The sequence below is a fragment of the Pagrus major genome, chromosome 17 (genome assembly GCF_040436345.1).
Source record: "Pagrus major chromosome 17, Pma_NU_1.0".
NCBI lineage: Eukaryota > Metazoa > Chordata > Actinopteri > Spariformes > Sparidae > Pagrus > Pagrus major.
Genome location: NC_133231.1, coordinates 7,390,344 through 7,416,491, shown reverse-complemented (window position 1 = coordinate 7,416,491; position 26,148 = coordinate 7,390,344). Strand labels below are relative to the sequence as shown.

The window sequence follows — 26,148 nt, the reverse complement described above, 5'->3', positions numbered from 1 at the left end:
ACAATACAAAGACGTGTTGTTATTTCATCAAATGTGTTCACAATTTTAGTAAATGTAAAACTGTTACATTTGCACCTTTAAGCACTATAATTCAATATATAACACACCCAGCTACAGAAGAGAGACATACTGTCTTTACTGTACAGTATATCTATATAGTAAGGCTATTCTAGTGATGTCAGGCTAAATAAACAAGAACTATACTCACAACTGAGGATCAGGGATGTGCATATTAACCTGCATTGTATGTTAATGGCCTCATCATATCAGAACAATATCCAGCAGTGCCATGCAAACAACATTGTTAAACTGCGTGTATCATGCACCATCTGTTCCCCTGTGCTCTCAGAAGATTACTGGTCACTATGTCAAAGCCATCCTAATCCATGTTTAATCTAGAGATCTAATAGGTCGTCTTATCTCCGACCCCGCGTGCGCCTAAATCTGTCGGCTGCATCTTTGAAGATAACTGATAAACAATTAACGCTGCAAATGACTAAGATTTCGTGGAAAGTGACACTTTGTCAATTAAGTGCACTCCTCCATCAATGTTTTAAGTGCTTAATCCCCACTTTCGACTCAATATTTATTCGCTGACTTTTCCACCTTATTTAGCGCAACCAGGCAGGCAGCAGCTATAAATATAGTCGCCGCTTTTCCTGGAGTCCTGGTGGCTGGGGTGAACGGCTTTGGCTCATTTCCCAACAAGACTCCATTTAACAGATGAGTAAAGAGAGAGGGAGAGTGAGGGAGAGAGAGAGAGAGAGAGATAAAGATGTACTCCACCATTTATGTTCCAGATATTAGTTTGCAAAAAGGGGAGTCATAATGCTTTATGGTATGTTCTGGTCTGTGGACAACTTCAGCCGGTGTCGTGCAGAGAGACAGAGAGAGGAGAGCTGGAAGCCGACTGTGTGCTCGACTGAGGGGTAACAACAGCCAACTATCAGATGCTATCTGTCTGCAACAGTGCACCACTTTTCCTGCTGGCAAGGACACCGGGCTTGGAAGAGGAGGGGCAGCTGGGGAGTCGGTGCTTCTAATGGCTATAAATCCTCGTAGTGCGTCTCCTGCCACGAGATCCCCTCACAGAGAGTAAAGATTATGAGACGTGGAAGTAGCTCTGCTTTTCCTTTAGCTAGTAGCAGATGTCAGAAGGTGATGGAGGGGAGAAGTGGTGGTCCCTGCTGATACAGCAGCAGGAGTGTGAAGAAGAGCAGGACAGTACATGTGTGGGTGTGTGAATTATTAATTAGTTAACCCCAATTTAATATTGATGCTTCAACTGTATATGAACTATATAAGCTCACAAGACCATCAGTCAGAAGATGGGCTATTTCTGAATAGGTATTCTTATCGTAATGCCAGTCACCAGGTCGGTGAAATCAAAACATTACTTGGGAACGATGATGATTTTAGAGGATCTTCAGAGGATCAGGTTGCCAAGCAGGACTCACATTTATGCTAAGGCCTTATCTTCTTTTGAGTTCCTCTCAACCAAAACTCATATCTGAACTTTGGACAGCATTATGTCATCCTACATATACTCAGTATCTTTCTTTATGTACATAATATTTTCTTATCTGCATGGGAGCTAACCCTTATCACATTTCATACAATTCCCTTCTTTCGAGGTTAAACACCCTTATTTCCATGATATTCCCTTATCTATCACTTTCCAACAAAGTCATCCTGACCTTAACACACTCCTTCTTTACACAATTATGTCTTGCCGTCTTTTCGGCAGTAATTAAAAAAAAAAAAAACCTGAGTATTTATTGATTACTCATACATTTATCAGGATTACCAATGTATTAATAAAGTCAAACAGGTGAAACATTTTCAACAAGATCCAGAATTTTATTACCGATTTTGTCCACAGGGGGCGCCAGAGTCAACACAAAAGGAAAGTTTCTCGTAGCTGCTTTAAGTTAAGTTTAAGTTTTGTTTGTCATGTAAATGATTAAATACTGTGTTACATCCACTAACTTATGGACGTAAGTTAAAACAGGGCAACAGTGATACTAACACCGATATCCAGGGTGAAACCCCGACTCTCGATACTACGTATTTGGACACATTTGTTTTTCACAGATCTTCATGGGAAGGATTGACATGTCACCTGCACTCAAAACTGAACTTAGGAGTTTGCACTGCATGCATTTTCAAAGCAGCTGTGAGGGGAATGCCCCAAGCTGCTCTCAATACTATAATTAGGAGCCAGTCTCCACATCCTGTACAACAAGTGACCTCAATCTACTGCAGAGGCAGTTCAGAGAGATTTTGTCATTCAACTACAAAAAATAGCAAGTACCAAATATTTGGACTGCTATAAAATGATAAAGTGTTGACAATATGACTGCAAAACCTCTGCCACTGGCAGTGGTGCCCTTCCAATGAAGGAAACGTGATGCAGTGCTGCAGGCTAGAGAAGGGTTTGTAACTGTTTCACCATAAATGCATCAGGACTTTTCTGTGAGCTGGTGCCTCACTTAATGCAGTGGATGCCACCACTGCATGGACATCTCACTTCAGGCAAAATTAAAATGAACTGACCCCCATTGAATGGATCGGACTTGTTCCGGCACATCCCACTGATGCTCGATCAGACTGGGATCTGGGGAATTTGGAGGCCAGGTCGACACCCTGAGCTCTTCGACAGGGACCGTGAGGGGGTGTACTTGAACTTGAACGTTGCATTGTAAAGAGTTGATCAATTATTTTGATAAGCCGGTTGTTAGTTTATGTTAGTATACTCCATTTCTAAACTAATGTTAGCTACTGTGGGGAGGTGAGACCAGGTACTCGAGAACATGCATAAGGTCACATCCTTTGGACTGTTGCGGAAAATCCAACCTTCACAAAGAAATCCAAAATCCAACATCGTCTGAGAAGCTTGTATAGGCAACCGAGAGGGACGGGGAAGCTCATGTCATGTTACAATCCGCTCACAAATAGCAGAGAAAAAAAAAGCGATTAATACATGTAAAATAATACAAATTGGCACAAAGAGCCTCTTTAAAGTTGTGGCTAGTTGGTTGAGTTGATTGCCGTTGATTAGATGGCACACATAATTAACACAGACTGTTAGATAGCTGGTGCAACCACCACTCAAATGAATTAGTAAGACTCAGAATTTGAAAGTGGGACAATCTTTTCAGCTTTCATAGTTAATTTAGGAGCTTTATTACATATTGAAAGAGATGAACATGTTGTGGGTCAAAGTAAACAAACCGTACAGGATGTTTCTGCACCACCAGCAGCCAGAAAGGATCCTTAGGTCTCCGACAGGGTAGTGGGTCACGACAGCAGGCTACTGTAGATTATTAATAAGCAGGTGTGTACAGTCCCCTGGGTTTTTTTGGGATGTCTGGCACGCAAACTCCTCCAGTAGCTCTTAAAAAGCCTCCCAGAAAGGAGAGTGCATGCAGACAGCAGGATGACTGAGGGTTCAGTGTCGAGGTCCCCCCCCCCTCTCTTTGACAGGCTGTGTGTGGCGGTGGCGTCAGACACTGTTATGAAATATTTAGCACTTGGACCTCCAAGTTAAATTACAGTGACTCTCCTAATTGAAGTGATGTGGCTGGCCTCAACACAGACACTGTGGGATAATGGAAGGATAATAATGGCTTCTCAGTGCCTTGTATGTGTGTGTGTCCGTGTGGGTAAAGATTTATGCTTCACACAAAGATAACACTTCACAAAAAGGAAAAAAAAAGAAGCCTTTTGGTGATTAAGCGAGCCGACTCTGATAATTAATTCCACCATTTCATCGGCCCTTCTTCTCTTTATCGTCTCTTTATCATAATTAACGTGATGTTATCCCCTCACGCCACCGCTGCTTTTGCATCACAATGCTCTCAGTGGCTCTTGATGGTGACTGTCTCCTCGTTTCTTCTGCCCCTCCGTCTCCATCAGGAGCGCTGATTATCTCTCACAGCTATTCTGATGTGCACGGTTATAATGGCGCCCTAATTATAACACAACAAACATTTTGCTTTAGCCAGCGGTTCCCATTTGTTTTAACAAATGCACAGTCAAGTTCATTTTAGCTCTATGTATCCTTGTGTGGGCTGAATGGGAAGCAAAGTCAGAGCAGCTGCTTAGTATGGCACAGGCAAACATTTTTAGGCGGGATGGGATGAGTTTCACTCATTAGGTAGATGAGAAAGTCTTGAGTTCAGGCCAAAGACGTTATTTATTTTTCGGTGAAAACAGCGAGCCAAGCACTGAGTAGTTTGCTGGCACTGCTGCCACTGGTACAGTTGGTGCAGTCTGAATTTCTGTTGGGATGTTTACCTTGAAACTTCAATTAGTAATAAAGGGACGTCTCTTTTGAAAGCTGCCGTTGATGAAAAATTTGCATGCATTATATTAACAAAGTCACTGTTGAGAATTGGTAATGTTAAGATATTCAAGTAAGATTTCTTTATTTTCTCTGGGAGACATAAACAAAGAGTATTCTCCTCACAGCTTTAAACGGCTGGCTCTCAGGATCAGAATCTGGTTTATTGCCAAGTGCCAAGGGATTTGACTTGTTTTGATGCATAAATATAAAAAAGAAAGATTAAAAAAAGCAAGCATTGCAAGTTAAATAGCAGATTAACAATAAAATATGAAAAAAATGTGTGCGTGTGGGTGTGTGGGTGTGTGGGTGTGTGTGGGGGGAGGGGGGGGGGGCTGTACGGTTTTGTGCAAGTGCTTTGTTTCATGTCCTCCTGATCACTCTGCAAAAGAAGAAAATCCCTGGAGGTGAAATATCAGCCCAAAAGAAAGTGTGAAGGAATGCATTTACATAAATGCAAATGAATGTGGAGGCAAAGGGAGGAGAACCTTCATCACAAACCCGGAGCGACGTGTTAAAGAGTTCAACAGCACAAAAACTAAAGAGGTATAAAATCCAAGATAGTTTGAAGTGGCTTATACTTATTTTTAGAACAAAAGGTTCAAATAAAGCTATCAGCAGCTACTGTGGTAGATGTGTGTTAAAACCTTTATGCATTTAAAATGTAAACACAGTCTCATACAGTAGACCTCAACCTCAACCTCATCCTACATGTTCAATAGCATCTTTATGAAATGTGCCATTGTCCAAATACTGTATGTACAGTAACTCCTCTCCTGTTTAATGTGTCAGTAGCAGTGTGTGACCATGAGGTGGCAGTGTAGACCTTCTGTCAATGATCACCATTTAGTCTTTGTACTTTTACAGTGGAATTTCATACTTTTTCTTTTACTCCTCATTTAATTGACTGTAGTCATATTTGTCTTAAAATACTTCATTTATCTCTATGAGGAAATGTGTTTTCAATATGTGTGAAAAGTGTTTTTTTGTTTGTTTCCTCATCTTATAAATCACAATGCATTGTTAAAGGTTAGAGCACCGTCAGTAAATAAAGTAGCCAGAATTAACTCCACCTTAACCAACTACAACAGTAACATGCTGCTACAGATAGGCCACGATAATCAAATGGAACATATTATTTACTCACAGGGCTGTTTAGACAGGTAATGAGTACTTTTATTTGTGATACTTTTAATACATTTTGTTGACAATACTTTTGTACTTTCACCTAAAGGAATAGTTCAGTGTTTTGTTTATCAGGCGACAGTTTGTCCTTTTATGTGGGGTTATTTGCCAGACTGATGCTTGGCTGGGAATTGTTTTGTTTACATTTTGTTGTTGCAGGGATTAAACAAATGTGTTAAATGCTTATCTTTAGAAGCAGTGGCGTATTTTGTTATCTTCAGCTTCTGAACCACGGCAGCTGTTTCTTCCTGATTCCAATCTCAGCTAATGTTCTCCTAAAAACTCTTGGCAGAAAAACAAATAAATGTTAATCCGAAAATGAACCATGCTATAATTAAGGGTGCTTTCACATTACAGGATCCCAGAGCCCCAATCTGAGTATACATCATCCCAAAGTCCAGTTTGTTTGATTGGCGTGAACACAAGTGTACCATACTCAAATATACTCTGGCATGGTACTAAACAATACTACATAATGTGAAAACACGCCAAGATTTTGAATGCAGGACTTTTACATGTAATGTAGGTTCAGCCTTATGCAATAACTATATAATAATATTTTTTTGGCCACTTGGCAGCACTAGAAACAAGCTGGTCACAATATCTCATCAGTTTTTAAGTTGATAAGAAGAATTCATTAGAACACATTTGCCGTTTTACTCAACCAGCAGTTAAACATTAAAATGTATCTGAAGTTGTGTTTCTGCCTAGCTGGTAAATGTAATTGCATTTTTTCCCAGCTTTAACTCTGTTGGTTTCTGAGGGAAATGTCTGGCTTTTTAGCTGCAAAATGCTCCACTATGTTCACCAGCCAGTCACTTGGAGCTTTTACCTGCCTGAAAAAAGTCACTATGAGAGCGGTGAGAGAGAACCAAAGCAGTGTGTGACAGTGAGCTGAAACTCACCTGAAAGCAGAGGGGAGCTGCAGATCTAGGGGATAATCCTCTGTAAGTTCTCCACTACGAGCGACCACTTTCACATTGTCATTTAATACATTTATGTTTATGTGTTTATCATATGTTTTTTAAAATATGTTTGTCATTTAAGATTTAAAAATGAAATATCAATTATAGCTGCTTTAAGTAAAGATCTGGATACTTCTTTCAGTGTCATGGAAACTATTCAATTAAATAACGTCATTTAGTTTAATAATCTATAAATCAATGGTTTTGCATAATGATAATGAGGCAGAATTCACTATAAGCTACTTTATTCGTAGATTTAGAGGCCTAACCTGTTACAAACATGCATTTCTGTCTCCAGTGTTATTGCATCAGTAATGAAGTACAGCCAGCGTAACCATTCAAATTAATAGAATCAATATTCACTTTAAATTACTTGGCATGCCTGTTGTTTCTGACACCTCTGGTGGATGCTTTCGACAGGCAGCAATTACGAAATTTGTTGCCCACCTGTGATTTTTTCACCTCTCGACCCCCCCTGCTGTGAGGAGTGATGATCTGTCATGGTGTCCCACCTGAACCGAACACTTCATTTAGCTCTGATGGCGTAATAGAAATGGCGGGGATCGATGCAGAGGTGACAATGAATTAATACGACGTGGTAAATTACGTGCATGCTGACATAATATCTTTGGAGTGATCCTGGGGTTCACCGGAGAGAGGTTAGGAGACTCAGGAGCACTCAAAACCTTGAAAATCCACTGTTGACTTCCTAAAAACACTGGTATTGACAGTCAGGTAATCATACTGTTGTGTGGATAATCTGCTCACAGTTCAAAAAGCAGCCTGAAGAAAGAGCCGTGCTTCCTTCCAGGCGTTATTTCCCGCAGACTGCTGAGCTCTCCTTGCTAAACCAGCCTCCTGGGAAGGTTGCACACAGTAACATAAACAGCTGCAGCACCTACTGTGCTGAGATCTGAGTAATTTTCATCCAATGCTCTCTCAATTTTTTCACTCGAGCCCATGCAGCTTCCCCGGGAATAACAATCACACTAATCTGGAGAAGTGTTTAGCGACTGCCTGAAACCTCAGCCAGTTTGTTTATCTTTTTGGCTACGGGACCTTAAACACCAGAGTGTGTGCATGTTCGTGTGGTGGGTGCTAATCACTAAATACTTATTATATCCTGCAGATGGAGATGAGTGCAGACAGTAGAGGACTTCCTCTCCCTCTGCCACTGTGAGGCAGCTCCATCAGAAGCGCGCAATCTCCGTCAGCTCTTCCATCTAATGTTACAGGTGTTTGCCCCTAGGGAGGGTAGCTGCTGCAATGCCACCCATGGGTGTTGTTCCCTGAGAACTCACCACTCTTTTCCTACATAGCGATGCTGTAATCTAACTGAACAGTGGGGGCCTTCATTTCCTTTCCTTGCCGATGAGGCGTGAGAAGTCATCTGGATGCAGGCAGACTACTGGAAGAGAGAGAGGTAGAGAGACAAACAGAAACACTGAGGCAAAGAGACACAAAATAATAGGTAGAGAGGCACCCAATTTCCCTGCTACATTGAACACATGGTTCACATGCAAGTCAGCCAATTTAAATAGCGACAATCTGTATTACGGCACTAAATTTCAAACCAAGGGGTGCATAAAAAGTGACACAAAAGTAGCACAAATAGGCTGCGGTCATGTCTCCCATGATGCCGAGTCATGCTGTGAGCAGTATGAGCCACCACATGAAATGGCACATCATCACGATATGGTGCTGAAATGTGATATTACAGTGACCTTGGTCCTTCTTATGACATTTGTGTCTCCTTCCATCACTGTAATAGCCCTGTAATAGGGTCACAGCGTGCCTGTAGGACTCAATAAGAGGTTTAGAGTGATTTTATTGTGTTTTATGGGTTTACTTTTTATCTCTTCTTATATCCTCAATATCCTGTGGCACCTGGCAGCTGAGCAACAGGGACTTTAACACTCTCAGTGGCAGCTTTTTGTTATCACTCAGTTTATAAACAGTAATACTCCTGTAGGTACATGTAGTGTGTGTAATATGCTGTATGTTCAAGTGTATTCAGATCATTTATTAAAGTAAAGCAGTATGGTATTATCAAGCCAAATGTACATTACCCTTAATGCATATGAGCCACTGTGTGACATCACTGAAGGCAATTTATCAGATACATGCAGCTTCCTCTGGAGCCACAAAAGACTTTAAACTTTTTCCACATACTCAGTAGCACTCCCTAAGACCTGTATGTACACTTTAATGTGTTAAATTGGTGGAATTACCCTTTAAGGAGTATTTTGCTGTAGCTAAGATTCAGGCAGTTTAACCCATAACAATACATAATATATTATATACGCATCATACATTTTGTGAGTTAATCTTATTCTGCAAGGTATGTAGTAACAATGATTGCTGTCAAACATGTACTGGAGTAAAAAATACAATGTTTCACTTTAATAATAGAGTGAAGTAGAAGTGTAAGGTGGCATTAAATGGAAATTAATCCAATAATTAATAAGCACCTCAACATTTTACTTGGAGAGTACTTGTGAAGATGGAATTAGTCACATTTTACGTACATAGTTACATTTCACCATTGGAGTAAATAAATTCCACATGAACCAATACACAAAGTTTAGGAATCAGAATCGGAAGGAATAAATGGTATCAGAACATCTTTAACATGAACTGCTTATTATGAATCTTTATCGCCAATACTTGTTTTGTTTGAAAAAATTAAGGTGAAAAAGTCTGATTTATTTTGGTCTATGTCTCAGCCAGATTTATAGAGAACGACACTGTATTCAACATAATAATTCATTTTCTTTTATTGCTTTGTATGCCCTGAGATGCTCTCTTTTTGAATTTGAAGAATTGTATATTACGAAATGTTATGTGGCCATCTTTGTGTTGTTATTGTCAGTGTCATGTAAGCTCATGTGGGCTGGGCACTATTTAGTGCATGACTTTTATGCTTTTATATCCATCTAATATGTATTTTATTTTGGAGTAAATCATATATAATTATCACCTTTTATGACAATATATATCTTTAGTGTGAATATGGCACTATATGGCACGATTATCTTGTGGTTCAGTCGAAACAAACTCATTCTGAGCAGCCAAACATTATTCAAATCTCCAGAACTATATTCTGAGCTCAAGCTTCCAAAGATACCAAAAAATGTCACGCTGTCTTCTGGCAAAATAAATTGCTGCAGACATCGACAATAACTCCAGCTGATGGAATGGCACAGTCATAAAAAACTTCTTCTTCTTGGGTTTGAATATTTCACTCAGTGTGATATACAATAGCTTCAAGGAACAGTTGGAACTAGCTGATACTTCGACAGTAGATGATCTATTTTGTAAGGTTGTGTTGAGTGAGAACGGAATAGAGCAAACTTCAATAATCTAAGCGGGATATAATGAAGGCTTGTATATGACAGTTTCTAGATTAGTATGGGATAAAAAGGAAATTTTTGTGATGAAGCATGACTGAACGACTGATTTCACCTGTTGATTTTTAAGGTTGTTGTCAAAGATAAAGCCAAGATTTCTATATTGGGATATGATGCACTTGGACAAGGAACAAGTATCTAGTATATTATGTGAATTTAAAATTTCTGATTTATTTATCTTGTAAATAAGGACATTTTCAAGTGTACACTATTACTCCTGTCATGAAGCATCATGAACTGATAACTAATGAATGCTTATAACAAACCATAGTAGTAACCATAATGTATAATGAGAGAATGATTACAGGGAATTCTCACAAGTTTTGAAGAATTAAACTCACCTGATAATGATCTGTATTTGTGTAAGAAATGATTTAAAGGTATAGTCATTGATTCTGGGGAAAGACTGTTGATATTTGAATTCGCGGCCAAACAAACACACCCATCCCATCAGTGCTCATTCAGAAACACCGCCCCCCAAACTCATGGACGGTTCTGTGAAACATAGCAACCATGGACCTATTACTACTGAACACAGCCCTCGAGGCAGAGCCCCATTCATTCCCATGAAAACTGCTCAGTGGCGCATGGAGACAAAAACGCTCGACTTCCGGCCGGGGCTCTTTCACATAGCTTCGATATTGTGTGCGCACTAGAGGCTTCTGCCAACCGAGCCGGCTAACTTCGGTTAAGTGCACGGATAACTTGAATGGGGATAAAATAATTTAACCGTGCAGCTTTTCTTGACTTTCCAAATATTATTGGACTGAATGGCACAAATAATGATTTCATGGGGGTTGTGATGCTCAAAATAATATCCACCGTTTTACAGACCCGTCTTTCACAATGTTAGCTTATTGGAAAAAGTCTTTTTGGGTTGCAGTGCATCACATGACGATGTAATTACACGGTTTGGCCACTACGAAAACTGGCTTCAGAGCCTGGTGCTCCTCCTGGGGGCTAGGTAGCAACATGGGGAGGGGGTGTTGTGGGAATGCCATAAAGTGAGCAACTGGACTGGCTGCAAGGTAATTCTGCTGTGTGTAATGAAGACGGAGAGATGGCTGAAAAACAGCCAAAGCGGTCAGAAGAACAAAAATTGAAAGAGAAGGAAAGTTGAAAGGGCTGAAGATGGATGTAGAGTTTGCTGTGTTCCTGCTTGACTTACCGAATTTGACAAAAAGTGCATTGGATTAGCATTAATGACTATACCTTTAAAGGTGCAGTATGTCAGAATTTTAGTTGATAATATTAAAAAATTTACAAATTATCAACAGACTGTGAATTTTTGATATAATGACCTCTATTTACTGTGTTGCAACGATATCTACTGAAGTTAGCATGCTAACCAGCTAGCCCCATGTCCAAATCTCCTCTGCCGGTGGTGTAAACACCAACACTTCCCTGGAGCTCGAGTTCCCAATTCGGACCACTAGTTGCATGGCTAACCGGGCCAACTAGCTAACGGCAGCTACAGTTAGCGGTTACTCTGGTGAAATGCTCCACCCAATGTGTTTGAGAGTGAGAATTTGAGAGGTGGTCAATTCTTACATATCGCACCTTTAATACAAATGGGTGTGTGTAATTGTGTCAATATAGCCTTAGAGTAATTATATGAATAACTGTATGTGTAAAATATATTATAAATCTTTTCTTTGTATGTTTATATACTGCTTATAAATGTTAAATGCAAGAGGTTGAAGGGGCACTATATAGTTTTGGAGAGAAAATTCAAAGTCAGGATTTTTCTATTTACAATATTAATGAGGTAATAATACAATCTCAGAAATATTTATTTTTTTCATAAGTGAATAAACAAGCTGTTCTCAGAGGTCCTCAGAACACAGTTTGAAGCTATAAAGGTGGCAGGGTCCGCCAAATATAAACAAAGTGAAACAGTATGAAATTGTGTGGTCCTTTACGGTCAGTTTGTTTATTCAGTTTGTTTAGGCATAAAAAAAACAATCAGTCAATGAAGATCTTTCTCTTCTGATTAAGATTCCTTCCCCAAAACTACATAATGCACCTTTAAAAGCGTTTTCTTTTGTACCTGCTCAAAACCCAGCTTGTATTCCTTTAAACATCTTATACAGCACATGAGTGTGTAGTATGATGAAAAGATCAAGTTTGTGTGTCTTCACTCTGATGATGATGATGATGTCTGCGTGTGTGTGTGTGTGTGTGTGTGTGTGTGTGTGTGTGTGTGTGTGTGTGTGTGTGTGTGAGGCTGTGAGCAGCAGAGAGGCTCTGCAGGAAGCTCTCAGTCATGACTGTGTGAGCAGTGAGACAGGAGCAGGGCGCGGAGCTGCCTGCAACACCTCCTCTCTCTTCAAACTTCAACCAGCAGCAGAGGCTCAGTCGACTTTTTCTTAATTGTGTACGAGGAAAACATTTTGGAGTTTCATCTGATGGATTTGCATGACCACAAACTGGATTTGGCGCATGAGTTTGAGGGAATCTATGTGGATGAGATGAAGTTTTTGGAGGATCTGTGGTCGCTGGGCTGCTGCGATGATTTTGAGTGACTCTGTGCTGTGATTTCCCCTCAAAGCGCGCACAGCTCCAGCCTGCTCCTCCTGCTGTCATGGAGAACCTCACCATGGAGAACATGACTGTGGAGAACGACACGTCGCTGCAGGACAACCAGACCCTGGGCGTTTGGACTGACTACACAGTTGAATACAAAGTGGTCAGCGTGTTTTTGGTGTCCCTCATATGCGGGGTGGGGATCGTGGGGAACGTGATGATCATCCTGGTGGTGCTGACCACCAAACACATGCGGACTCCCACCAACTGTTACCTGGTGAGCCTGGCCGCGGCTGACCTGATGGTCCTGACCGCCGCCGGGCTGCCCAACATCACCGACGCCCTGCACGGACAGTGGGTGTTCGGATACGCGGGCTGCTTGGGGATCACTTATTTCCAGTACCTGGGGATCAACGCGTCCTCCTGCTCCATCACCGCCTTCACCGTGGAGCGCTACATCGCCATCTGCCACCCCATCAAAGCGCAATTCCTGTGCACTTTATCCAGGGCCAAGAAGATCATCATGCTGGTGTGGACGCTCACCTCCGTCTACTGCGTAATGTGGCTCTTTCTGTCAGACACCAAGAAGTTGGTGTACGACAACGTGGTGCTGCTCAGCTGCGCCTACAAGGTGTCCAGGAGTCACTACCTGCCCATCTACTTCACGGATTTCGCGGTGTTCTACGTGCTGCCTCTCATGCTGGCCACGGTTCTGTACGGACTGATCGCCCGGATACTTTTCCTCAACCCGCTGCCTTCACACCCGAAGGACAGCACCAAGAAGTGGAGGAAGGAGACGAGTCAGGGAGGGAGGATGATCGGAGCCAACTCCTCCAGCAGCACCACGGCTGCCTCCCGCAGACAGGTGGGGAAAGTGTTTGTTCGTTCACATTATCACTGTGTAGTGATTGTGTCGGTGTGTGAGCAGAGGTGCGGGGGAGTGAGTCCAGCTGCACCAGGTGTCAGATGGGTAGATTCCTCCCGATCAGGAACAAATTTGAGAGATGCTTTCCAACCCTCTCATGCTCACTTGCTTTAAAAATGGTCAGAGAGGAGCACTTTGGACATCATGTCATGAAAAAAAGGGGGGAAAAATATATAGTTACTGAGGAAAGTGGTGTAACTATCAAGTCAGTACCAGTGACTCCAAACACTGGGGCAAATTTACTAAAAACAGAGCTGACCAATATTTTGGGGCTGATGCTGATATCCATGTAGGAAACAGTGGCGGACTCAGCATGTTTGAGGGGCAGGGGTGAGAAACATGAGAAGGGCACCGACTGTATGTGATGGGGCACCAGCGTGCAGGAAGTCATCTGTATTTACAGTGAAGAGAGGGCACTGTCTCACGTTTCGTCCACCGGAGGGGCACACTCAAGGGCACAATCGCTACAACCCCTGCAAGTCCACCAGTGCTAGGGAATGAAATTATCCCAAGCATCTTTTTTCTGCATTATATTCTCTTAAGGAGAAAAAGTTTTCATATCAGTACATATTAGAAAAGACATACACCAATACTGATACATCTGTTAACTTGTGTTTTGCTTTTTTTATTGTTTGGTTCCCACAGACCCCACTTCTATATCTGAAATGTTTAATATTTGCAAAGTTTTTCCCTTTAATTACTTTGTTTTCCTTTTCTGCTTGTTAAACCCAAAATACAGACAGGCAATACAGTCAAAACACATCACTCAGCCAGAAAAAGAGAAGTGAGCATAAAGCACTCTTGTAACACCACTTAAGGAAATATTTCATGTTTATAAGTTATATGGGCTAATAATGAACAGATATATTCAAAATATACAGAAATGTACAGATTAAGAAATTAATTTTCTTATCTTTTGATTTAGTTAACTCCCTGATGGAACAAACTGTTTTAAAACTACAACAACAGGAATTTTAATAGACTTGTGCTGCTTAAAAACACCACTCACAGATACAGAGCATATAAAAATCAACTGCACTTAGCACAGTTGGAGTCTCTCACCCAAATACTAAAGCCTGACTGATACTCGATTTTCGGGGCTGATGCCGATACCAATATGAGGGAGTAAATACTTCCAATATTGGACGATATACACACAATTTTTTTTGCAATGATCCCTCAAATTTGGTTATCAAACACTTAAACTTTAATGTGTAAAATGACATCAGTGTACTGAAACATAAACTTCACTGGAAATATAATAATTATAAAATAACTCAAGTGTTTTTTTCTGCATTATAATCTACAAAAAACAAGGTTTTCATATCAGCACATATCAGTATCCACCTGTTCTGAATCTTAAACGTCAAATACAGCAACCTGGTCTGTGGCCCTCCACTTTTTAAGTTTGACCAATTTGTTTTGAAGTTATGTTACGTAAGTGAGTTAACGTATTCGAATCATGTAACTTGACGTGAGTGGCATATTATATTATGCGACTTGACTTATGTGACTTCGTTACATAAGTTAAGTGACTGAATATAGCTATTTAAAATCAAAGTATCATCTATTCCTAAACCTAAATTGTGGTTTAGGAATAAAAAAAAGTGATTTTTGTCCCTAAACCTAACCAAACCGAGATTGCTTTACAGTGTTACTAACAGCCAAAAAGTCATAATATGTTAGTCAGCAAGCTTTATTTTGAAAGTTGATGCTATATGGCGAGCTAGAATGTCATCATTTGAAGCTTGAGGCCACTGATCAAGCTGTTGGGAGTGAGAACGTGATGATGGATAACGTATATGCCGATACAAATCAATGATAGACCAATATCAGCTGATGATATCAGTCAGGCTCTACCAAACATCCAAACAGAATGAATGTAATGTAATGATGTTCCTTCTGAAATGAGTCCTCAGTCAAAAATCATGTTTATAAGCTGTTGTCATATAGGGAAAGTAATGAAACAATGTTAACTATGTTTTCTGAGCTGATAAAGAGGACCTTGGGTCTGCAGGAGCATGACATACATTATTCATATATACAATTTATGAAGAAAAATGCACTTTATATCAAACTTTGTTTGCACTCAGTTTAATATACAGTGCACTGAAGTGCTGCCAGCACTCATTCACTTTCATATTGAGTCTGGTGTGAAGTGAAGTGCAAAAACAGCCAGAACTCAGTCTGCCCCCCACTTTTTTATCAGTGGAATAGAGCTGACCAGCCTTTTTAAAACTCCGAAACATAAATTCACACAGCACCTCATACTGAGCTGACTTCAACTAACAAAAGTGAAAAGACAACGAGGTTTTTCAGGATCAAGCTTTATTTATACGGATGCATGCGCTTTTGTGGAGCTCATGTCGCAGCCACATCCATCCACCATCCAAGACTTGTGTTTCATCCTCCTCTGACATCGTCTTCATCCCGTTTAAAGCTCATAACACCCTGTAAAGAGTTCCTACTTTGTTAACAAATAAACATAATCTGCTGAAGGCACAGACACACCGTGCCAGACACACACAGGTAGATAGCAGAGCTAGACGTTTGTTTATCAGATCAGTGGAAGAAGCCTTCCTGGAATGACAGGGGGTGTGGTACCCTGAGGGGGCTCCACGCTCTATTGGATAGTCTAATCAGCCCCAACTCAAACAGGCTTTTTCTCCATCAGTATATACTCGCTTGTGTTTTCTGCACACCCACAAACACACAATCACACGTGTTCCTGGTGGTCAGTTGTGCACACAAGGAACAATTCTTTCCATGAACCGTGTACCTTACTGAATTACCTAAAGGTCAAGAAGTAATGAGGCTCTCAGATTAAGTATTTCGCTCACTGATGACACTGCCAGCGCCCCTATCCAATCCAATTAGACTCACCTGGCTGCAGCTGAGGCGACACAGTATAAATATGGATAAGATTTAATTACATACAAGTTTCACGTCAGGATCTGGTAATTATATTAACAAACCCAGACTTTGTTCAAATTGTGCATACAGATTTTTTTAGTCCTCCTAACTTGAAATAATCAACAGCACATGAATAAATAATGAATATTTTATGAGATGTGCAATCAAAAAGGTCTATGATGCTGTATTTGCATTAATCTTCAGGTTGTAATGTTGCTCTCTATGGAAAGACTGTTTAATTACACAGAAAATGATTTTACTGCTTCAGATAATATTCTTAAAGAAAATTATGTGCTAGGTATGTAAAATTTGTATGATATTTCCACACAGAAATTCTTGTAATCTGGTATACAGTATATGTTTTCTGTTCTAGGCATTGGGATTCTGTGTGGTGCGGCTCTGTTGATCTTTTTTTTAGTGTCAGTCAACCTGCCAGGAACTCTGGGAAGTGTCCACAGAACTTCAGCGCTGATAGCATTTGGGCAGTAGCACATCCTATAAGTAGAACCGTCAGTTTTCATGAATTATTTATGAAAGCTCACACCTCACTGCTGACGACGGATAAAAGAGAGTTATTTCTACTCTACTCTCTTTTTTTGTTAGCTAGATGGCTAAGCCAGCTCAATGTGGAAACAATGTTAAAGACTATGTTTTCAGGCCTTTTTGGTAAAGGTCTGCGACTGCACTGAAACACCCCATCAGTGAGAAAAAAGGCTGAATCCTCATCACTCGTCATCCACCTCATTGCTCGATAAACAGCAACAGGTGTTCAGCAGTACGACAGCTTCAGTTATTAAACCTCTGTTCAACCTTCTCCTGCACTCCTTCTCTTCAACCATAATGCATCACCTCCACTACTCTGAGCAGGTACATGACAATGTTTAAGAATAATCCAGCCTGGAGAATATGTAGGAGCTCTTACCCAAAGCTCTGGTTTAGGGTGTAGAAACATGCTGGTTTAGTGTGGACATGGTATTTGCTCAAAGCTTAGCTGTTGGCAGAATATACAGCGAATGACATCATATCGTCCGTGGTTTTTAGTTGTCTTCTTTTTCCGGATTCAGGTTTCAGGATTAGGATCTTATTAACTGCCAAGCAGTCAAACAGTTTACTTTAACCGACATGATTTCACACAGTTTTTATTACATTTGATACATTTTGTATTTATTGGTTAATGTAACAGACTTTTTTGTCCTCGTAACTAGGAGGAAAATGATGTCATCACCTCATCTTCCATTGTGTCACCTGCTGGAGATCCCCCTAAAGTTGTCGCAGTCCTTTTGTTTCATCTTCCAGCTCTGACCAATCAATATGTTCAAGAATGCACACTAATAACTATTTACCTTACCTTGTTAATTAACCTATTGTTAAGAAAAGATTGTGACAGTGGGGGTCTTTTTCTAGTTTTTATTTAGCTTTTTAATACATTTCTCATTTGTGGTTTTGCTTTACTAGCATACTTTGGAGGGCCAATATGATCTGATTTGAACACTTTGTTGATCATGAATGCATCCCACTGTGAAGGCAGGCAGTGAACTAACCTCCTGCTGACTGTCGTTACAAGACATGAATGAACCTTTTTTCATTACTGCCTTTTTTCCTGCAAGTAAATGGCTTTTTGGACCCAAATTATCACCTGATGAAGCAACATGGGACATGCGTAATTCGCTCCTTGTTGTTTTCAATGTAATTGTTAATAAAATAGTGTCAAATAGTATCCTGGTGTGTGCTGGATCATAGATTTTTTTGGCTCACCATGGTTTTCCCTGTACAGGCTGCACCCAGATGAGAAGTAAAATCTTCCATTTTTTGGATATTCAAGTTCTGCTTTGAAGTAAAACATCAAACTGAATATTCAGCAAAGGAGGGTTTCCCTCTTCTGAATTTGGTGACCAAAATTCCAGTCATACCATCAATATTTAAGCAGGAGCGTGGCTGCACCGAGTTAATCTCATTAAACACACAAGTTGAGTTTTAGTTGGAGCGGCAGCTGTGTTCACAGACAAGATACAGCCTGTCGTGACGGTACTTTGTGCATCCATCACAGGCCCTAAGGTTATAGTCCGTTAGATTTCAGTCCCTCTGATCTGTCGATCATTTCTGTTGTAGTTTGGTTTAATACTACAGGTCCCAGAATTCACTTGTTGAGTATCTACTTTGTCAGAAATGCAACAGAAGAACGACTGCTGAACTGCCATTCACAGTACGCCAAACAGAAACTGATCCTGTGTTGAAAACAAATGCTTTGTTGAGCCATTTTTGGTGAAAGATTGTTCTAAGCACTAGGCTCAGTGATAACTGAATGCAGACAGACCTCTTCCCAAATAGGTATACGTTTCCTGTGATAGCTTCACAATAAAATGCACTCTCCTGTTATGTCATTTGAATGATTTTAATGTGAAGCAACAGCAGTATGAACTGTGTAATGAGAGGTTAAATAAACAGGTTAATCTAACATCAGTGACGGTTCAAATTACAGTAAAATGCCGGTCTTTTACAGTTCAATGTTAGCAGAATTACACATATTCATTGCATACAAACATTTAAAGTCTACAATTTGAAGGTTGCTATCTTTGAAATAACTGCATAATCATGTTATTTTATAAAAACATTTTTTAAAAAAAGGTCACTTAACAGTCAACAGAGGTGATCTATCAGCAAATGTTCCTACCCTATAATTTTACAGAGGCTAATAGTTAAATATTGGCGTATCTAAGTACAGATTATTGCAGTATACTGTGTATCCACAACATCTCACTGTTACAGCACTGGGTTCTTCTGCTGCAGCTGCCAGATAAAACTGTCAATAACATGTGACCTGTGATGGTGTTTACAGCTGATCTCAAAAAATGTGACACCAACTTCACCGATGGTAAAAACTATAAACCAGCATGAAAATTAAAAGCACTAGTATAAGACAGGATGTTCTGAACAGACATGTTACAACAACATTTGCATTTTGGAACGTAAACAGCAAACTTATCATCTACTCAGCACATTGCATAATGGGAGACCTGGGCCGTGTCTTTGGCTGCAGCAGAATACTGTACAGTTGTTTTTTGTCTGTTTTAACACTGATAACCATGTTTTTACAGGGAACACTATGTTTTTACTCTGATATTAACACTGGAAGCCATTGTGTTATAAAGCACTGGAAGTTAAAGACTTAAATGTAAATTTACAGCATATTTTTAAAAAAAGTATATTTTTTATCATGAAAAAGACAAAAAAAGTTATGAATTGAATATCTGTTAAAAAAAAAAAGTCTAGTGCTGGATTGCATATGTGCATCTCTTCCTGTGAATCCCTCGTGCGTGGGTAGATAGTTAGAATTTCAAATGCGAATGTCAGAATCTGCCACCAAGAATGTAAACTACTATATAATGCGGTAGTTACAGAATGTAAATACTTTGAAAGCCTATTACTAAAAAAAAATGCTAATCATAAATGGTTTGAAAAAAGGAATTTCATTTCATGAAAATGGATTACTGGGACAACTGAGAACAACAAAACCACCATTAATGTTATTAGTCACGACTGTGTTTTTCCTGCTATAACAAGTAAAAAGGTCTGTGAACGGGGCCTCTAGACTATGTGCCGTGTGCTGTTTTCTGTGATTTCTTGTCTTATTTAAAACATGGTTGAATTTCATCAGGTGACAAAGATGCTGGCTGTGGTGGTGATCCTCTTCGCCTTACTCTGGATGCCCTACCGGACCTTGGTGGTGGTCAACTCCTTCCTGGACAAGGCTTATCTGGACACATGGTTCCTGCTCTTCTGCCGCCTCTGCATCTACCTAAACAGCGCCATCAACCCGGTCATCTACAACGCCATGTCTCAGAAGTTCCGCGCTGCCTTCAAGAAGCTGTGTCACTGTGGCCCTCAGCGCATGGAGAAACCAGCGTCTTACAGTGTGGCGCTGACCTACAGTGTCATCAAGGAGACGTCCAATGGGGAGAGTCCCGACCACTTCACTACGGAAATGGACGATGAGCTGAACACGCCGTCAGATCAGTACTTACCCACTAGCATCCTGCCAAGTGCCAAGAAAATGCCATTCAAGGAGCCTTCCCTGTCTGGGGGTGATGTCAAAGCCTGACTCAAAACCAACTCTCCACCTATAAAGGATTCTGACAGCTGCAGTATGGACTCACCTATGGGACATAGTAGTAGTAGTTTTTCATTAAACATACCCAGACACTTCCAATTTCATTCCTCCAAGGTGTTTTCACTCAGAAGTTTCTTTTATTTCACCATTTGCCAAAAGCTAAATTGGATGCTGTGGAATGAGCTGACCCACAGGCCTTTTAGCATTTTGTACAAAATAAGTGAAGCGGTTTATTGATTCATACATATACAGCAGTGATTATTCAGTTCTGCAGAGAAAGTAGGAAACACTGTATTAACACAGAATGTGACTGAACTTATCCTTCTGATGAAATGCAGAGACACCTTAGAAATAAACTTCAGCTTAAACTGTTATAGGAAAAACGTACATGAGAGCAGTTAGTGTCATGTAGTTTATCCTCTGGTGAAGTGACTGGATTCTCTCTCCACTCTAAACGAGATGCTTGGAATAAATACTTCAGATTTAACAGTGGAAAGTTTAAGCAGTTGATTCTATAGGGCTGGGGGGTATGGCAAAACATTTCATCACAGTTTAAATTATTCAAGACACAAATGAAGTCACTGTTTCTGTTGAGCTCAAGATTCCCTAGTTGGATGCACAGTCAGAAAAGTGATCAAGAATTGTGTGTGCTGCAGTCAGAATAACTAATGATTATTACAAAAAATAAACAGAAGCTCTCTAAATGTTCTCTCAGTGTATCCTGGAGTGTGAAAATGTTTACAACCATGGAGCTTGCATATATGTTGGGTCAGTTACTTCATCAGTTAATATGTTAGCCTACTTGTTCCTATGGCTGGGTCTGATTACTGGTAAGAGTACAAGCACTCTGCCATGCCAGCAGCCTGCTTTAACCTGCATTAGCCCATAGCTCCCATTTGGGATTTGTCATCATCTTTGTGGCCATCAAGGCTTTAGTAGCCAAAATAACCCCACGTGAAAGGTTTACGTAATAAAAGTGCTCGTCTCTCATCGAACTACCAAACAATACCAAAACAATAGCATGAGATGTGTTAAGCTAACGCAAAGAACTTTTTTTCAGTAAGAAGTTGTGTTAGAGTTACAGTTTGAAATTCAGTAATTACAATTACATTAATTGGATACGCATTTGAATACCGACTCAACCCAAGTAAATCCCTCCAACCTGTAGGCTGGCTGCTTGTTAAACCACAAATCATAAGTAAGAAAGTAAAGTAACGTGTTTGGTGACTAATTACTCATATTACTTTTGCAGTTGAGTAAGTAACGTTATCACTTTTAAAACAAGTCATATGTAATGTGTAAATGAGCAGATTTACAAGTTGTTGTAAAAGATGTTGTTTCTGTTTTGAGGCTGGGTTAATTGTATAATTTATCTACAATGGATCAAAGTTTATTATTTTTGTATTAACAAAATGTCCTATCTATCATCCAGCCCTAGGATACCATGGCACACCAGCTCAGCCGTGTCCAGGTTTTACTCGCAGCAAGTCTTTCCTCTTTGTTTGCTTCCCGCCAGAAACCATGTAATTCAAATGAATCCAAATGCACAACACTGTGACATTTCAATCTCGCTACAAGAGAGAAAGCACAGATAGGGCATTACACGACCTTTGAAAAGGCCCATGTAAAGAAAAGGACACACATTACAAACATTCATTATACCTGCTGCGACAATTTTAAGACGCAAATGATTTCTGCAGGGAAAGCAGTCGGAACCTTGTGCCGCATACTGCTGCTTCAGGCAACAGGAAAGGAAGACAAGTGAAGTGACCTTGTGGTCTTGGGGGAACGCAAAATAAACTTTGCCATTCTGCATGCTTGAAAGGAGATAATTTGACAGTAAAAAAATATGTACACGTGTATGAATCTCTAAAGAAGCATATTTGATAGGTCTTTGAGCAAAAGTTATTTCTCGTCCTTGCCTCAGGGTCCGTTGTGCAGTTAGGTTCCCTTCAGTGTGGTATTGTGCTCAGTGAAGGACTTGTGATGTAAAATGAAGGACTCTGTCAATGTTTATTACAACCACATTGCCAGAATAAATGTTGGCAATGTCCTGTCGTCACGTTCAAATGATCCAGTGGTTTCACTCTTACAGATGTTAAAATGCTCTCTGGGACAGTGGTCTCTGGCTTTGCAGCCGAAATGTCAATACGGTGTGGATGACACTTACAAATGAGAATGTATTTGTGGTTTGCAGACACGTAAAATGCCAACATTTATTTCTGGCGACTGGGCTGGTTTTTTATGAACATATACACTGAAACTCACAGGCATGGACACAGAGACATTCTATGGGCTAACGAATCCTAACTGGACAGTTCGGATCAATACATAGAAGATTATCCTTTGTGTTTTACAGCGCAGTGTTGCCCTGAGGCAACATAACTAATCCTTGGTGACTGGGAAGAATAAGAGTGACAAATCTGACCATTGATACATTATCACAGAGCCCCAAACCTCCAAAAAAATAGGATTTTGGTTGCTTTTATGAAACACCATAATGTTTGCAGTAGAGAGTTTACAGCGAGAGCCACAGCTAAGCCTTATATTGCCTCGGGCACTGTGCAGACGACCACAGTGGACTCTGTAAAGGAGCCAGTGAAGGTCATCGGCCAGTATATAAGAACGTGGGAGAAATGTGTAACCCTCTGTCATGTGCAGACAGAGGGGCTGTTCGTCAAAGGGTCAGATAACTGTCGTGGCAGTAATTCACTGATATTGCCTGAGACTGCAGAGTGCAGCGCTTTTTCTGTGATTTATCTGCTCAGCAAAGACCACAGAGCAATCATGGAACGTGTAAATATATCGCAACAAAGTGCCAAACTTGAGCTGGTGCAGTCCACAGTATGTATATACCTCACCCTGCTACTAAAAGAAGTATTTTTCCGCTGTTAGTTTGAGCTGCGTATATGTACTGTATATAAAGTGAAGAGCACTCAGAGGGAATGAATACTGAGTGGACTAAATGAAAGGGACCTGCCTCAGACTGAGCAGCGGGCTTTTGTTTTGTCCATACTGTAAAGTTGCTTGAAATTGATTGTGCAGTGCTATGTGAAATTAATTCAGTATCGTGTTTTCAAATGTGTTCCAGCGAGTGCATTTTCAAAATAACAGCTTGTTTCGATCCGTTGTTCCCTCATTGTGTTTTCTATCTTTCCAAAGCAGTGGAAGCTAATACGCTCCAAAGTGGAATAGGTGAGAAAATATTAAAATAGAAAAAAATGTTGAAGCCTGTAGTTTGTAGCGTAAAGTACCTCTCGTCCATGCACTTTTATTAATTTCTGCCTTTGTTCTCAGTTGAACCCCATTTATGTTTTGTGAAAACACCAGACAGTTGTGAGGGAGGTGTTTTCACTTGTTTGCAGCATGAACGCAAGCTTTTGTGATGTGAACACACAGAAATTACAAAATCTGGTACCATCTGAGGCGATGCTTTGTGCACAATCCTGTCTCAAGGTAGCTTTTTTCTGCTGTTTGATGGTTTGTTTTGTATTTTGTATTGTTCTTTGTCTATAATAAACAGAGACAATAATTGCCTTTGCCTCGTGGATGCTGCATGATTACCACATTTTAATGTCTTGTAAGATTACATCTTTTTTTCCCCCTAACTCCCTGCACCTCCATCCCTGCTGATCTATTACCAGCAGCCATTGAAGAAGAAACTGCCTCATCCAAGACTGCCGTGAATCAGGCACAGATAGCTTCTGTATGAGCTACCGCCATGCCAACGACATCAATCAGAGGGGCGATGGCTTCATTTTGGAGTCACTCAGCATGTGGCGGCCTGCTTTGAGACAAATTCATCTCACTGAAGCTATCAGAGGCCAACTGTACTCTGAACACAAACACTATGACACCCCCGCGCAATTTATCTTGAGCTACTGTAGGTAATGTCATTCTAAATATCTGAGTCATCAAAGCGCCCGCAATTTGGTTTAGTGATAATGCCTAACACTAGAATAGATTACAGTAATTGCCCATGTGATGTTATGGAGCTGCACTGAGCTTAATGTGCTGGGAGATAATGTCCTTGGATCACAGAGGCACTGATTGGTGACTGCTGTAGCATTTCATCAGCTGTGTGCATGGGGGCCGTAAATTTTAATGCAGCATGCTTTTACACCTTAAACTGCACTCACAACAGTTATTAACGCAGGTAACGTTGAGAGCTGGTGTGTGGTGCATTCAGAAAAGGAAGAAGGTGGTAAGCTGGTTCTGCTGTATCAATTTTAATCATTTCGTTTGTAAACTGTCCATAATGAGTCCCAACAGTGTTATAGGAGTGCAATGCGAGGCCAGTGTACTGCCTTTCAAAATCTGGTGCCTATATTACCCACAATGCAACTTAGCCACTGAGCGACATCACTGGAGGCAATTTATCAGATTACATGCAGCTTCCTCTGGAGTCACAAAAGGCTTTATACTAGTTTTTTCACATATGCAGCAGCACTACGGCCTGTAAACACACTTAAATGTGTAAAATTGGTGAAGTTACCCTTTAAACAAACATTGCAAAACCCTCTAGCAATATACAGCTTTGGCTTTTCAATGTATTTGTCCAATGATTGCTTCAGTAAGTCACCAGTGAGGTTGTTTTCTATAATGCAAACATCAAAATGTCAGCAAACATACATGTGCAACCTAATCACCAGAATAAATGTCAGCAATGGCCGTTTCTGAAAAGCATGGATGTGTTGAAATTAAGATGCTAACGGAATGAGGCGCAAGCGCCTCGTTCCTGACCGCATCACTGTCGTGACAATAATGACGGTAAAGCACACCCTCTCGTGTAATAATGTGATTATACAACAACCACCAATTAAAATAAAATATATTAGAAAAATTTATCCATAATGTGGAACAATACGCTCTCAAAGTATAAGTGTTTTGCTAGTGTTTGTCCCCGTTTCAATGGAAATACATGATGTCTGGCGTTAACTAGTCCCTGTCAGCTGCAGCCAACTTCAGCTTATGCTTTCAAGACATCGCAATTTCCCAAAACTGAATAAATACCACACATAGCAACACACAACTGCTTTGCTAGCTCAATCATGTTGTAACTAAGATATCCGCTGGAAATTTTTTTTTTCATGGACTGATATAGTTATTACGTCTGCCGACTTTACAGTCATTTTAAGCTAGTAACGTCACGGTAGCAGGTGCCGTGTCAACGACTCATCAGCACAGCTGATCTTTATCTACAATGATTAACAGTTATACTGCTTTCATTAATCAGCAATTTGATAGTTTATATGATCCATTTTTAGGTGACATTTACTACATCGTCTCTTACATCTAAATATGTATTACTTCTGCTTATTCTGCATAGGCTACAATAGCTATATTAATCTTACTGTTCTTCTACTGTACTGATATACCACAAGGTGAAAGTATTAGCCAGGTAACATCCAGACTGTTAAACCACATATATGGCGGACTTAGTTTTGAGGAATGGCTGGAAGAAGATTAAAAGGAGAACATAACACCAATAAACGAGAGATTTGCTGCTTTGTCGGGCGAGGAGCTCAATCAGTTAGAGAAGTCGAGGAATGAAGTTTAAAATACAGGCGGAGTAATATTATCAATGATGAGGCATTTTTCATTTGAGCACGACTAGCTGTGCTGTGATGCTCATTTGAGCACAGTCTATAATGTCTGATTGACCAATCAGATTGCTCGGTCGGATATACGTGTTGTATAATGTACATTTCTTCATGTTGCAACTTTATGTTTCTTAAGGTCCAGTTTTCAATGTTGTGTTGTGACATGCT

At 40.3% G+C, this 26,148-nt stretch overlaps 1 protein-coding gene across 1 annotated transcript; it reads left to right on the top strand.

The window, feature by feature from the left end:
- Nucleotides 1-12,489: 12,489 nt before the first annotated feature.
- On the top strand, nt 12,490-20,368 carry trhra (thyrotropin-releasing hormone receptor a). The gene is made up of 2 exons (XM_073485818.1): nt 12,490-13,296; nt 19,925-20,368. The coding sequence occupies exons 1-2, from the start codon at nt 12,490-12,492 to the stop codon at nt 20,366-20,368; spliced, it is 1,251 nt and encodes a 416-aa protein (XP_073341919.1).
- Nucleotides 20,369-26,148: the final 5,780 nt, after the last annotated feature.

Coding starts and splice junctions, on each gene's coding strand:
- trhra (XM_073485818.1), top strand. CDS start 12,490: ATGGAGAACCTCACCATGGAGAACATGACTGTGGAGAACGACACGTCG. Junction 13,297..19,924: donor CGGCTGCCTCCCGCAGACAG/GTGGGGAAAGTG, acceptor GAATTTCATCAG/GTGACAAAGATGCTGGCTGT.